Source organism: Oncorhynchus keta, chromosome 4 (assembly GCF_023373465.1).
Source record: "Oncorhynchus keta strain PuntledgeMale-10-30-2019 chromosome 4, Oket_V2, whole genome shotgun sequence".
NCBI lineage: Eukaryota > Metazoa > Chordata > Actinopteri > Salmoniformes > Salmonidae > Oncorhynchus > Oncorhynchus keta.
The window spans coordinates 44,718,441-44,733,473 of record NC_068424.1 but is presented as its reverse complement, the minus strand read 5'-3'; the positions used below and the strand labels follow the sequence as shown (position 1 = coordinate 44,733,473).

Sequence of the window (15,033 nt, the reverse complement as noted above, 5' to 3'; positions counted from 1 at the left end):
GCTAACTAATTACATGTGAGTTAGCATTAGGCCATTCAAAATAGTTATCGCCCAAAGTTTTAGCTAGCAAAAATGTGTGGAAGCTTATTTAGGGCTAGAAGTGTGAGGGTCTATGACAGTGAATTTGAAATGTGAGAATGTAGGCCTAATGTGTTTCACTTTTTTTTTTTAGAAAGTCATCGTTGTTTCAAGGTTGCTTAAAACAGCATGCATACTACATTACAATAAAATTAGCTCACACAAAACATAGCTTTACATTTGAAAATAATGAAGAATGTAGCTATAGGTTTAAAACAAAATATATTTACTGAATCCACAAACAAATATAACAGTACAGAACAAGCAGTATGTGATTCCACAAACTGGAATACAAAACAAGGATAAATATCTTAATGATTAATTGAAAGTTTCAACCTTCCTAACAGGTGGATATTAGGCCAAACGTCCTTCAAAACACACACATTTTTCACAGACATTCTTCATCCTTGTAATGACAGGACCACTGGAGCTGGATCAGCACAGTCCGGGGTCACACCTGTCAAAATACATTTGAATAGATCACCATTAAAACAATTTCTAAAAGTCATGCAGTATCCAGTTACTTTCCACTGGCAATTTAACATTTTAAACCAGATAGCCATTCACCGTTTATCAGCAAAGAAATGCTGCCCTCCTTAGGCTGAAGACAAAAGCATACAGAAGTTCCTTGACTGAAAATAAACACTGAATTAATATAATTGTGTAGGTCATATCCAATTACATGTATGTAAATAGAATGCCTCTAATAAGTAAATAAGTACAAAAAGTAAAATCACCATAGCCGTTCGAGTGCCTTATAGGAACTTTCCTCATCTTGATCCAATCAATCCCTTGAGATCCTCATCAACCAGCAGGATTTATGAGGAAGAATGTGCCATCTATCCATTCTGTGGAAGAAAATAACATCTTAGAAATTGTCATCCAGACAGGCAAAAATGTGTTTCTCAGTGAAGTGAAATAGGCCCAGGAATATTTCAATGATGCATGTTTGAACAAGGACCATGTGGTTATAATTACTAATCACAACTCGTCATGGAAGGGGTGTAGAATGCAGGACAAGTACCTGTCAAGTGTGTGATGTATTTTGTACAAGCCAATCCTTCAAAAATAAATTGAACCAGTCATTTAACCAAAATGAACCTAAGCTACTATGGAAAATACTTTTAGATGCAAGACTAGGCCAAGGGCAAAACTATAGAAGCTGTTAGAACAGGACTAATTGACTTTCCAATGTAAAATGGTTGATAACAAAAGCAGAACACACAGGCAAAACACTGAGTTGGTGAGGGAAGGGATACTTTATGTACGGCAAATAACTGAAGCGTCAAACCTTGCAAATAATACGCGGTTCTCTTTGCTTTTTTGCAAAAATAAAATCTGGACTAATGTGTCATGAACATAGGAACTCCAAGCTCCTGTCTAAAATGGCTATGGGTTATAATTATCAAACAAAAAAGGTCCAGAATCACACCCAAGCTTGAATTTTTAGGTTGTTGTATTTACACTGTTAAGATAAGAGCTGAAGACACCAATTTCCAGAAAGTACAAATATAATGGATTTACTTATTTATCTGGAATTAGTGATGGACTGTTGACCTATTGTTCAGATGCATGCATGTTTGACCAACATGTGAAACCCTGACTGTAGTACAGAGCTTAACCCCTCAACGGGACTCCATGTTAAAGATCAAATATTGATGTTATGTAATAATGTCTTGTGTATAAAGTATTGTAACAAACCTGATGTCTTATGGAAGCATATCCTATGGACTTTCAGCTGGAATTCTACAGCTTGGAGTACCATGGAGATTCCCATGACGTAGAGGATACAGTTTAGGGTATCTCCAGCCTATTTGTTCACTAAGGGTGTTGGAACAGAGCTCAAGAATGACTTTTATGAAGAAATAGACATTCTGGAGGTAATACGTATATGTTGAAAGATATACAAAATAGTCTATTCATTACTCTACCAAATCTGATTGATTGAATATAAAATAGTTTGCCTTGAATAGCTATCAAAACAAGAGTGGGTAGAAAATAAGAGTAAAGAATACATTCAGTAAAATCTAGGAATTAATTTCAAGGTGCTTAAAAGTACAAACCCTGATTACGTTTTCCGTACCACAGCAGGTACTTACTGTTGTTTCATACCCTAAGTTATACCTGATTTAATTCAAAGTACCAAATAAGGTCTTTTTTGGACCATTCCTCTTTACAAAACTGTTTCATTTCAGCAATATTTTTGGGATGTCTGGAGTGAACTGCTCGAGGTCATGCCACAGCATCTCAAAATCGAGTTGAGGTCAGGACTCTGACTGGGCCACTCCAGAAGGTATATTTTCTTCTGTTGAAGCCATTCTGTTGTTGATTTACTTCTGTGTTTTGGGTCATTGTCCTGTTGCATCACCCAACTTCTGTTGAGCTTTAATTGGCGGACAGAAAGCCTATCATTCTCCTGAAAAATGTCTTGATAAACTTGGGAATTCATCTTTCCGTTGATGATGGCAAGCTGTCCAGGCCCTGAGGCAGCAAAGCAGCCACAAACCATGGTGCTCCCTCCACCATACTTTACAATTGGGATTAGGCTATGTTGGTGTGCTGTGCCTTTTTGTCTCCATACATAGTGTTGTGTGTTCCTTCCAAACAACTCAACTGTAGTTTCAGCTGTCCACAGAACATTTTGCCAGTAGCGCTGTGGAACATCCAGGTGCACTTTTGCTAATTTCTTTTTGGACAGCAGTGGCTTCTTCCGTGGCGTCCTCCCATGAACACCATTCTTGTTTAGTGTTTTACGTGTCGTAGAGATGTTAGCATGTTCCAGAGATTTCTATAAGTCTTTAGCTGACACTATAAGATTCTTCTTAACCTCCTTGAGCATTCTGCGCTGTGCTCTTGCAGTCATCTTTGCAGGATGGAACACTCCTAGGGAGAGTAGCAACAGTGCTGAACTTTCTCCATTTATAGACAATTTGTCTTACCGTGGACTGATGAACATGCAAAGGCTTTTAGAGATACTTTTGTAACCCTTTCCAGCTTTATGCAAGTCAACAATTCTTAATCTTTGGTGTTTTGTTCAAGACATGGTTCACATTAGGCAATGCTTCTTGTGAATAAACTCAAATTTTGTGAGTTTTTCTATAGGGCAAGGCAGCTCTAACCAACACCTCCAATCTCGTCTCATTGATTGGACTCCAGGTTAGCGGACTTCTGACTCCAATTAGCTTTTGGGGACACTATGTGTGTTTATTGTTGTGACTTAGATGGAGATCAGATCAAATTTGATGAGGATACATTTTTTTCAGAAATCCAGGTAATTCCAAAGGGTTCACGTACTTTTTCTTGCCTTGTTACTGAATTCCTTTGTGGTTCTACTGTCAAATAGAACAACTGGAACGCTTAGATAAAATCTGTTATCAGAATTTGTAATAGTTGAGAAGTGAGACAATGTTCATGGTAACAACTATAGCATAATAACCATACTAATGATACAATTATGTATTAACATATAAACTAAATGGGAATCACAAATCAAACTAAAACAAATAGCCTACATTTCGGGAACAGCAGCAGTGAACCTAGAATACTTTAAAAGTATGACCTAGTCCTTACAGCCTAAATACTGCATCAAGACTTTCCTTTGAGACCAAACACTATTGGGCAAATTTGATCATATACTTTGGTATAGTGCCGGGGCAAGTAATAATATATTTTATGGCCAATATAACTTCAGTTGCCTATTAACTAATTAGATGCAGGAAATGACTCAAATCAAGTTCACTGCAATTGACTACATGGCTAGTCAGTCAAACATGGGGTCCCATATTAATAACACGCCAACTTAAATCCAAATATTTAAAACAAAATGCAATTTACTTACAACACATTACCTAAAGAAAAAAAATGCACTAACAAGCAAAGATACTTGGCTATTTAACTTAATTTCAATAACATCTGGGTAAAATACAAAACTGCAGTCCTCCACTGCTCAAAACAAAATAGTCCAAAGGAGTAGTCATATTACTTATGGACATTTAGACCTAAGTTATTTGAGACATTTTGGAGTGAAGACATCTGCCTTCTAGTGCTCTGTAGTTGCTATGGGCATGAAGACCGCTGTCTAGAAATGTACTGGGCATTCTGAAGGTATTCACACCCTGGGACTTTTTCCACTTTCTGTTTTGTTACAGCCTTATTCTAAAATTGATTACACTGTTTTGTCCCTCCCCCCCTCAGTCTACACACACTACCCCATATTGACGAAGCAAAATCGGTTTGACATTTTTGCAACTGGATTAAAAAAAAATACTGAAATATCACATTTACCTAAGTATTCAGACCGTTTACTCAGTACTTTGTTGAAGCACCTTTGGCTGCGATTACAGACTCAAGTCTTTTGGGGTATGATGCTTCAAGCTTGGCACACCTGTATTTGGGGAGTTTCTCCCATTCTTCCATTCTTCTCTGCAGATCCTCTCAAGCTCGGTCAGGTTGGATGGAGAGCGTCGCTGCACAGCTATTTTCAGGTCCCTTCCAGAGATGTTCGATTAGGTTCAAGTCCGGGCTATGGCTGGGCAACTCAAGGACATTCAGAGACTTGTCTCGAAGCCACTCTTGCGTCGTCTCGGCTGTGTGATTAGGGTCGTTGACCTGTTGGAAGGTGAACCTTCGCCCCAGTCTGAGGTCCTGAGCTCTCTGGAGTAGGTTTTCATTAAGGATCTCTCTGTACTTTGCTCTGTTCATCTTTCCCTTGATCTTGAATAGTAAGGATTGTGCCAAATTTCCTTCAAATGTGACACTTGGCATTGAGGCCAAAGAGTTCAATATTGGTTTCATCAGACCAGAGAATCTTGTTTCACATGGTCTGAGTCCTTTAGGAATACTCTAAGCGGGCAGTCATGTGCCTTTTACTGAGGAGTGGCTTCCATCTGGCCAATCTACCATAAAAGCCTGATTGGTGGAGTACTGCATAGGTTGTCCTTCTGGAAGATTCTTCCATCTCCACAGAGGAACTCTGCAGCTCTGTCAGTGATCGGGTTCTTGGTCATCTCCCTGATTGCTCAGTTTGGCCTGGCGGACAGCTCTAGGAAGATTCTTGATGGTTCCAAACTTCCTCCATTTAAGAATGATGGAGGCCTATGTTTTTGAGGACCTTCAATACTGCTGAAATTTGTTGATACCCTTCCCCAGATCGGTGCCTCAACACAATCCTGTCTCGGAGCTCTCTACGGGCAATTCCTTTGACCTCGTGGCTTAATTTTTGCTCTGACATGCACTCTCAACTGTGGGACCTTTAATAGACAGGTGTGTGCCTTTCCAAATCATGTCCAATCAATTGAATTTACCACAGGTGGACTCCAATCAAGTTGTAGAAACATCAAGGATTATCAATGATAACAGCATGCACCGGAGATCAATAGCAAAGGGTCTCATAGCAAAGGGCCTGATACTTATGTAAATAAGTTATAAAATTAGCTAAAATTTCTAAAAACCTGTTTTCGCTTTGTCATTATGGCGTATTGATGACAAAAAATATATATTTTATCCATTTTAGAATAGGACTAACGTAACAATGAGGAAAAAGTCAAGGGGTCAGAATACTTTCAGATTACACTGTAGTTATGAAGGTAGAGACATCTGCCTCAAAGAGTATCTGTAGTTAGTTGCTAGATGGCCAAAGTAACTCTAGCTACCTATTTAGGCCAGCTTTAAATAGTGAATACTGTAGTAACTTTCCTGTCTGAAACACTTGGGCTCAGTATTCAGTCACTCTTGTGCCATTAAAGAATGTTTGGTCGGAACAATGTTATTAAGAGTTCATTTTCACTAGGCAGTGGTGTAAAGTACTTAAGTAAAAAATACTTTAAAATCACTACAAAAGTAGTTTTGAGGTGTATCTGTACTTTACTATTTATTTAACAACTTTTACTCCACTACATTCCTAAAGAAAATGTACTTTTTACGCCTTACATTTTCCCTGACACCCAAAAGTACTTGTTATATTTTGAATGCTTAGCAGGACAGGAAAATGATCTAATTCACACACTTATCAAGAGAAAATCCAAGGTCATCCTTACTGCCTCATCTGACACTCACTAAACACAAATGTTTCATTTGTAAATTATGAGTGTTGAAGTGTGCCACTGGCTATCCATAATTATTATTTATTTTTGTATAAATTTAAAAAACACTGTCTGGTTTGCTTAATAAGGAATTTGAAATTATTTATACTTTTACTTTTAATATAAGTATTTTTTAGTGATTGCATTTACGTTTGATTCTTAAGTACATTTAAAACCAAATACTTTGACTTTTACTCAAGTAGTATTTTACTCTGTGGCTTTCACTTGAGTCATTTTCTTTTAAAGGCATCTTCACTTTTACTCAAGTATGACAATTGGGTACTTTTTCCAGCAGTTACTAGGGGGATGGGACTGCTTTGAGTGAGATTTGATGCCCCCCCCACACTAGTTGCCATAGCCACCAACATATCCATTTTGAGACCTTGCTTCCCTCCCGCCACAGGGTTCCAGCAGCCTGCATTTCTTGCTTGGTGAGGGCTTTTTCACCTCAACTTTATGGCCATTAATGGTGTGGAACTAAAGAACAACTGCTTAGTGGGCATAATCATTATCTTTGAAAAACAAAACCCTCTTCTTACCAGTTTGATTATTGCTAATAACCTCTGCCTTCTCGATAGTGCCGAACTGAAAGTACTCGTTCATTCTCTGTAGCTTCTTTAACCACCGATAAATGTTTCTTAATGTTTGCCAGGGTCTCCCGCGCCACTGTACTTTTCTGTTCAACATTGTTGAAAACCAGGGCATGAGCCCATGCGGACATTGCAGCGTCTGCCTCCACAACACTAGCAGTTACAAAACCAGACCGCAGTATTTGCAGGTTCTGAATAACTACGCAATCGGTTAGCTCGCCATACTGTTCAAATGGTTTACAAAGGCCATCGTCAGTGGTGTAATCATTTAGTCCACCAACAAAGAGCTTGCAGAGTTGATTTTATGTCTCCAGTATCTTGCTTTGATTATGCTATGTCAACACTGACTTGATGGTGCTTCTCCCGGTGTCTAAAATGTCAGATGTATAGATCACCGAGGGAGACAGATGGTTGGGGTTGACGTAATGAGTACAGGTCTCCTACTGGCAAACTATTGTAAATTGTTGGTATATTTGGCCTATTATAGTACAAAAGTATAATTTTGACAGCAAAACGGGTCAATTCTGACATTTTATACATTTCCATAACCACAGACCTAATATTTGTGCACATTAAAAATCAGGCCTGTCATGTAATTTGAAAAGGACAACCTAGAATTATATGTAATGGTATGGAGTAGTTTTTTTTGGCTACCTGTGCAGCAAAAAAATTGGGAGTGTTGATCGACTAAAGCAGATGTACTGGAGAAAAATCACAATACTCACTGCCATTATCAAAACAAACTAGTGTCAGACATGTGTCTACTGACATGGGATATGTTGTTATCTGCAAAATCCTTGTCCCATTAAAAAAATAAAATCTGATTATAAATCAAGAATCCCCTTCATTGAAAATGTGATTTAAAAAAAGCTTACAATATTAGCAAGAAAGCTTTTTGGTATTGGCGTAACAAAGGAAATGATAGAGGGCCTAAAATAAAAATGCATGCCTGTTGGCCACTTAGCAGTCCCAGATTAGTCCATTCCTGAACAAGAAAGTAACCAGTGATAGTATGTCAGTAGGGTATGCAACTACCTCTTGATATAACTGTGATCCTGAATGATCTGAAGGTTTAACTTGATTCTCTTTTGAAACAAGAGGTCAGAGTGGTTAAAATTGACAATAAGCACTGATTGCTTTCAAACATTAAAAACTTTAATACAGCCAAGAGAGATTGGCTCAATAGCCAACTAATATTTAAGTAACATTCCACAAAACTGCATTGCTTTGCAAGGTATTGAACAGCACATCTTGGATGGAGAAAAGCATTTGGAGGTAACCATAAAAAAAAGTATAATAATACAATAACCATAAGTACTTAATACTTTGACACGAATTATTATTTTCTTAAAAACACAAACATACACTAAGACTGCTTTCAAATCCATTAATACCCCTGAGTTTCATGTTGCTAAAGCAATATGTCTTGTTATTAACCTGGCTGGCACTAATGACATACAGTATCATACCAAAGTCTTGGAAGCAGCGACGTTAACTACAATTAAATAAAAAAATATTGAAAGGGAATCACTACACTACATTGACATGTCAGAAAGTTAAATTGGTAATAATGTGTCCATCATGTCTTTAGTAGCGCCGCCTAGGGGCAATGGTGTAGTCCGGGTGGGGGGGAGGGTACATCAGGGTGGGCGAGGGGCACGAGTACTTTAATAAAATAGTAGCAACAAAGAAATGGGCAACTCTGACCCGTGTGTAAATGCAGGTCATTGAATCAGAAAATCAGAACATTTCAAATTATTGGGTCAAATGTGGCCAATGGTGTCTAATAACCACCATATCCACCCCTGCCATAACCACTGGCGCCTCCACGGGAGTACGGTGCTGCGCTCCTGCCTGAATAATTACCACCTTTCATTGCACCATAGCCGGAGGACTGCTGTCCGTAATCTTCGCCAAAGTCATTATAACCGTTCCCACCATAACTGCTCCCCATTTGATCTCCATAACCTCCTCCGTATCCCCCTTGGTTACCGTAACCACCTCCATTGCCGTAGCCGCCACCGTAGCCGCCATCATTTCCTCCATAATTACCGCCATAGTTGCCGTAGCCGCCACCTCTTCCGCCGTCGTAGCCATTTTGAGACCCTCTCATTCCTCGCCCGCCTCTTCCCTGACCACCGGCTGACTGCATCTCTTGCTTGGTGAGGGCCTTCTTCACCTCCACTTTGTGCCCATTGATTGTGTGGAACTTCAGCACCACTGCTTTGTCGGCAGAGTCATTATCTTCAAAATAGACAAAGCCAAATCCTCTTTTTTTGAGAGTCTGTTTGTCACTGATTACTTCGGCCTTCTCAATTGCCCCGAATTGAGAGAAATAATCATTCAAATGGTCGTCTTCTATGTCGTCTTTCAACCCACCGATAAATATTTTTTTAACTTTGGCGAGTGCCTCTGGCCTACCGGCATCTTCCCGTGCAACGGCCCTTTTTAACTCCACGTTGGTACCATCGACGACATGTGGCCTAGCGGCCATGGCTGCATCGGCCTCCTCCGCGCTTGAGTAGGTTACAAACCCGAAGCACCGGGACCTTTGTAGCTGCTGGTTCTGAACCACTACGCAGTCGGTTAACTGGCCGTACTGCTCGAAATGTTGCCGAAGTCCATCGTCTGTAGTCTCGACGTTCAATCCACCGACAAACAGCTTACAAAGTTGGTTCGTCATGATTACTAGCCGAGTTGTTACGGAGCAAATACAATTTACCCTGACAAAATCGTATCCCTCTTTGAATGCAGCTGACGCAATGACGTCGACGTAGGATTGGTAAAATAAATCACCAGTCCTGATTGGTTATTCCACTCAAATCCCACTATTTTATTCAAATAGCAGTTTTTCTAATTTGTCAATTGATTTTTGTTGAATCAAAGAGACAATGCCTATTCCAAACACATTTCTTTAAAAAATACATTTTAAATTCGTCTAGTTAGCTGGCTATGTTCTTGATCCTGCTTTGTAGTATACCCGAACACTTAATTCCAGTGCCCACGCATTGCACATTCAATTGTCAGAAAGTGGGCACTCCTGAATAAATGGTGTGCAACACACCGATTTCTATATGCAATCTTGCCATACAACCTTGGCGTGGACACACCTCATTCCAGCTATTTATTTTTTTACATTGTAGAATAATGAAGACATCAAAACTGAAGTGACACATGGCATCATGTAACCAAAGTGTTTTAAAAATCTAAATACATTTTAGATTAAGAAACCAACCTTTGCCAAGTGTGCAAAGCTGTAAAGGCATTCCCTCAATCAGCTTGAGATGTCACCTGGAATGCATTTCAAGTAACAGGTGGAATTTATTTCCTCAATGCATTTGAGCCAATCAGTTGTGACATGGTAGGGGTGGTATACAGAAAATAGCCATAGTAAGACCAAGTCTGTCTTACAGTAAGGACAACTCATTAGCAAAGAAAAACAATGAAATACATAAAACAAAGCACTGATGATACTGGCTCTGAGGACCGCCACGGGAAAGACTTGAGTTACCTCTGCTGCGGAGGATACGTTCAATTACCAGCCCAAATAAAATGTTTGAGTTCAGACAAGCCTACCTGGTCCAATTGCTGCAAAGGAAAAAAGGAATACCAATAAGAGATTTGCTTGAAAGAGCAAAGGACATTAGACCAGTTGAAACCTGTCCCTTGGTCTGTTGAGTCCAAATTTTTTAATTCCAACTGCTGTACACATGTAGTTTCCGCCATGAAGGTGGTGTGGTGCTTTCCTGGGGATTTTAGAATTCAATTGCTTAAATTGTTTTTCAACAGGACAATGACCCAACACACATCCAGACTGTTTAAGGGCCATTTGACCAAGGAGAACAATTGAGTGGTGCATCAGATCACCTGACCTCAAACCAATTGAGTTGGTTTGGGATGAATCAGACTGCAGGAAGAGCAGTCAAGTGCTCAGCATATGTTCAAACTTCAAGACTGTTGGGAAAGCATTCATGAAGCTTGTTGAATGCCTGGAGTACACAAATGTCAAGGCAGAGGATGGCTACTTTGAAGCTAAAATATAAGTTGAGTCATTGTACACTTGACAAATCTATGAAATCTGTCATATTAACACCATTATTCTACAATACAGAAAACAGTCCAATTAAATGCTTGAGTATGTCCAAACTTGACTGGTACTGTACATTAGAAAATCAGAACCTGCCCCATTAATGGCATACCCACATTAGGGCTGAGAATTGTCAGGGACTAGACAATATCACAATAGGTACTGTGAATAGATACTCATTTTATTGCAAACATTACTAAACATGGTCAGCTGCAAAGGGACAATACATGGAAAGAAATGCTCAAAACAAATTGGCTACCTTCTCTAAAATATGGAGAAGCTAACTTGAATTAACAAGTTAAGAGTAACTAATTGTTATTTGCAAACATTTGAGTAAAGAGTGCAAGCCCTAGGCTATAACTCCCATTCAACACAATGTTCTTCAAACAGTTGTACATTTTCCAATTTAAAACATTTTTTTTTTTAAAGTCAAGTGATGAATACATAGAATGGCAAGGCCAACAATGCAGTGTCCATTTTTCCATAGTTACACGAACATTCACACCCAGTCTTCCTACAAAGGGTAAGAGAACCAAAGAAGTCAATTACACCAACCACCTAGATTGACTTGACACAAGTAGATAGCTGCTGGCCACTGCAACCCGATTTTATATGGGCACATGGTCCTGGTATTCCAAAACACCTGCGGCAGTGGGACAGCTTTAGCTGTGCCCCCCACCACCAGTCTTGATGTAGCCAAGTCGTTGCCAGATTGGTTTCCTGGCAGCCAGGTCACCATGGCTACCTGGCAGAGAGAGGAAGAGTAAAGAATGAGACACTCCAGTTAAACCATCATGCCATGACAGGAGGTATGCCTAACGTGCCAGTTTATAGGTTCATTAATGTATAATGCGCACTTAATCGCTTCAGCCTCATTTTAGATGTAGGACCAAATGCGTGCAGTAAACACTTAAACCAAGATGCATAGGGCAAAATAAGAGCGACTATGGATAAATGCAAGAACTATAAATAAGTGACATCGAGTACATTTCAGTACCATATCTGAATACTTGACCAACACAGTAAAGACAGGTTGATTTACATACCTAGTTTGCTGGATGTGATCCTAAAGAGATATTTCAGAATCCTATGACAATCGACCCCAGGTATTGCACGGGGTTCCTGTATAAAGTCAAACTGATACTGCTATTTTGGCGTACGTGGATAACAGTATGAACACCTAAATGTAGGAATCAAAGAAAATGAGCCCCCAGGTGCACAATATTCAAACGCCTGGTAAAATGGAACAAAGTTATTGCAAACCTACAACGCCTTCATGCATTGGCCATGGGCAAACTGCAATCCTTCACCCAGGAAGTGTAATGGAAGAAATGCCATGAAGCTACTAAAGGTCAAATATCACATAATATAACCAATATCAGAAGTGGACTTATGGCATCCTAGTATAATGAATAAATACTAGCTAAATTTGTTTAACTTTTTATTTAAAATGAACATACATATGCATACCAATGCTTAACAATTGTAGTTTGATGTTCAGACAGATTATACAATATACATGAGATTTAACGTAGTAAATTAAAGGAACATCCAGCGCATAGCTGAACGCTGTGTGTAGGGAAATTACTGAGGTACTTCGTTAATTTACAAAACATTTTGGCAAGAAAATTAAACGTTTAAACTGGATCCGGCCCACCAAATACGCGTACCCAACAACCTATAGGCTAGTGGACAGAATACACATTTACATAGTCAGCTAATAAATCCAATTATATAGCACATGCGTCCCAATCCTCTGTAGACTAGATCCATGGGAATTTCCTTACTACTTGCTAAAATGTAGATAAGAGAAAGTATAGTATCAAAACAAAATGTAAAACTAACCTAAACACGAATGTACGCATACGTAAAATAAAAAGCAGGTCAACTAACGACAGCTACACGCCCTCATTTTGGAACATAAATGATAAATGAATTTAGCAATCGAACGTGTCCTATAGCAAGAGCTGGACGTGCAAATCAGGTTCTGGGAAGTGATCTTCCTACCTGTTTGGTTTTGAGGTCTTCTTAAATGATTTGGTCTCAGTGTCCGCATTTTGCCAAATGCCCGTGGACTGAATTTTGAGTACGGCTTGATGATCAGACGGGTATGTGTGGAGATGCATTTTCAAATAGTCTGTCGTAGCCACCGGTTTAGTAGCCGCCATACGCCCCTCTGCTGTAGCCACCTGCACCGCCTCGGGGGGCGTAGGGAGCAGGGCTCCTACCAGCGTAGTTGGTGCCGCCTTTCATGGGCCCATAACCGGAGGACTGCTGGCTGTACCCACTGCCAAAGTCACTGTAGCCATTGCCCCCACCATAACCTCCCATCTGGTCGCCGTAGCCACCTCCGTAGCTTGCGCCTCCCCCATAGGCCCCGCCGTAGCCTCCACTTCCGTAGCCACCGCCATAGCCACCAGCACTGCCCCCGTAGCCCCCACCGAAACCACCCCCGTAGCTGTCGTAACCACCTCTGCCGCCTCCGAAGCCATTTTGTCCTCCTCTCATGCCTCTTCCTCCCCTTCCGCCACGGCCTGTAGCCTGCATCTCCTGCTTTGTGAGGGCTTTCTTCACCTCCACCTTGTGCCCATTGATGTTGTGGAACTTAAGTACCACTGCCTTATCCGCCGAATCGTTATCTGTGAAGTGAACAAACCCAAACCCTCTTTTCTTTCCGGTTTCCTTCTCTGCGATAACTTCGGCCTTCTCGATCTCGCCGAACTGGGAAAAATACTCATTCAGATGTTCATCTTCGATGTCGTCTTTCAGTCCCCCGATGAATATTTTCTTGACCTTGGCGAGTGCCTCGGGTTTACCGGCGTCTTCACGAGCGACCGCTCTTTTCAACTCCACGTTGGTGCCATCAACGACATGTGGCCTTGCCGCCATTGCTGCATCTGCCTCCTCAGCGCTCGAGTAGGTTACAAAGCCAAAACAGCGGGACCTCTGTAGCTGCTTATTCACAACCACAACGCAGTCGGTCAGTTGACCGTACTGCTCAAAATGCTTGCGGAGCCCATCATCGTCGGTATCTACGTTCAATCCACCAACAAAAAGTTTGCAAAGTTGAGAGGAGTTATCCATTTTTCGACAGGAACGACCGCGTTGCTCGACAGAAACAAAAAAAATCACAGGCAATGCTTAGAGGTGGAGTCAAGAAATATAATCCAGGCCTTATTTATACCGACGTTATAGTGTCGTCATACTACAGCAACACCGTTACGCCCCCTTACATTGGTTTTGTTCAGGAGGGTTAGTATGTAGTAAACGCTGCGCAGAGATTATGTGATCTATAGATTACGTCAACCGCCAAAATACTAGCGCCAAAGTCATTCATATGCAGGACAGATTATCGTATTTCCTGCAGCCCCTTAGTCCCCAATTGACCCTCGTGAATAAACAGATGATCTTTTGTTCTTGTGTGGGTTGGAAAGGCGTTTTGAAAATTAAGTGTATATTTATGTTGTAGTTAGTATCCTTTTTTGTGTGACTAACTTCGTTCACTTTATTGTGATTTTGCGAATTTATACCCACCATTCAATTGAATCAAATCACGTTTTATTTGTCACATTCGCCAAATACAGCAGGTGTAGACCTTACAGTGAAGTGCTTACTTACAAGCCCTTATTAACCAACAATGATTTTAGAAGAAAATAAGTGTTGAGTAAAAAATAGATACGTTTTTTTTTTTTTAAATGAAAATAAAAGTAACACATAATTAAACAGCAGCAGTAAAATAACAAGCAAGGCTATATACAAGGGGTACCGGTACAGAGTCAATGTGCGGGGTCACCGGTTGGTCGATGTAATTGAGGTAATATGTACATGTAGGTAGAGTTAAAGTGACTGCATAGATTATAAACAAAGAGTAGCAGCAGCGTAAAACAGGGGCCTGGGTAGCCCTTTGATTAGCTGTCCAGCCACCCTAGTCATAGGCCTTTTTGACCTAGACTTGGTGCTCCGGTACCACTTGCTGTGCGGTAGCAGAGAGAGCAGTGACTAGGGTGGCTGGAGTCTTTGACAATTTTTAGGGCCATTCCCCTCCATGTTTCTATCCCTTAAAATTGCCTGTATTAATTGCATCATAAAATGATACCCCAAGCCAGTTTCCAACAAGCTGAATGGAGGGGTTGGTTGTTTAGCAACAAAACTGATGCGTGCACAACTATGGGGCAAAACAGATATGGTTGGCTTACAT

General features: G+C 40.4%; 2 protein-coding genes and 1 pseudogene across 3 annotated transcripts; all 3 read right to left on the bottom strand.

Moving 5' to 3' along the window:
* Positions 1 to 283: 283 nt before the first annotated feature.
* On the bottom strand, positions 284 to 9,518 carry LOC118375476 (heterogeneous nuclear ribonucleoprotein A0-like). Of its 2 annotated transcripts, XM_035762055.2 has the most exons (4): positions 8,801 to 9,518; positions 816 to 926; positions 646 to 710; positions 284 to 535 (listed from the first exon to the last, which is right to left on the bottom strand). In XM_035762055.2, exons 1-2 carry the CDS (start codon positions 9,429 to 9,431, stop codon positions 883 to 885), a joined length of 675 nt encoding a protein of 224 aa, XP_035617948.1. In that variant the 5' UTR covers positions 9,432 to 9,518; the 3' UTR covers positions 284 to 535; positions 646 to 710; positions 816 to 882. The 2 variants fall into 2 exon arrangements, with proteins under 2 accessions (XP_035617948.1, XP_035617940.1); XM_035762047.2 differs by lacking the exon at positions 646 to 710.
* Positions 943 to 8,782, bottom strand: LOC118369515 (heterogeneous nuclear ribonucleoprotein A0-like; annotated as a pseudogene).
* A 1,477-nt stretch (positions 9,519 to 10,995) lies between the features above and the next one.
* LOC118375468 (heterogeneous nuclear ribonucleoprotein A0-like) lies at positions 10,996 to 14,003 on the bottom strand. The gene is made up of 2 exons (XM_035762040.2): positions 12,843 to 14,003; positions 10,996 to 11,580 (listed from the first exon to the last, which is right to left on the bottom strand). The coding sequence occupies exon 1, from the start codon at positions 13,917 to 13,919 to the stop codon at positions 12,990 to 12,992; it is 930 nt and encodes a 309-aa protein (XP_035617933.1). The 5' UTR covers positions 13,920 to 14,003; the 3' UTR covers positions 10,996 to 11,580; positions 12,843 to 12,989.
* Positions 14,004 to 15,033: the final 1,030 nt, after the last annotated feature.

Coding starts and splice junctions, on each gene's coding strand:
- LOC118375476 (XM_035762055.2), bottom strand. CDS start 9,431: ATGACGAACCAACTTTGTAAGCTGTTTGTCGGTGGATTGAACGTCGAG. Junction 927..8,800: donor CGGCTACGGCAACTATGGCG/GTAATTATGGAG, acceptor TTTCTTCCACAG/AATGGATAGATGGCACATTC.
- LOC118375468 (XM_035762040.2), bottom strand. CDS start 13,919: ATGGATAACTCCTCTCAACTTTGCAAACTTTTTGTTGGTGGATTGAAC.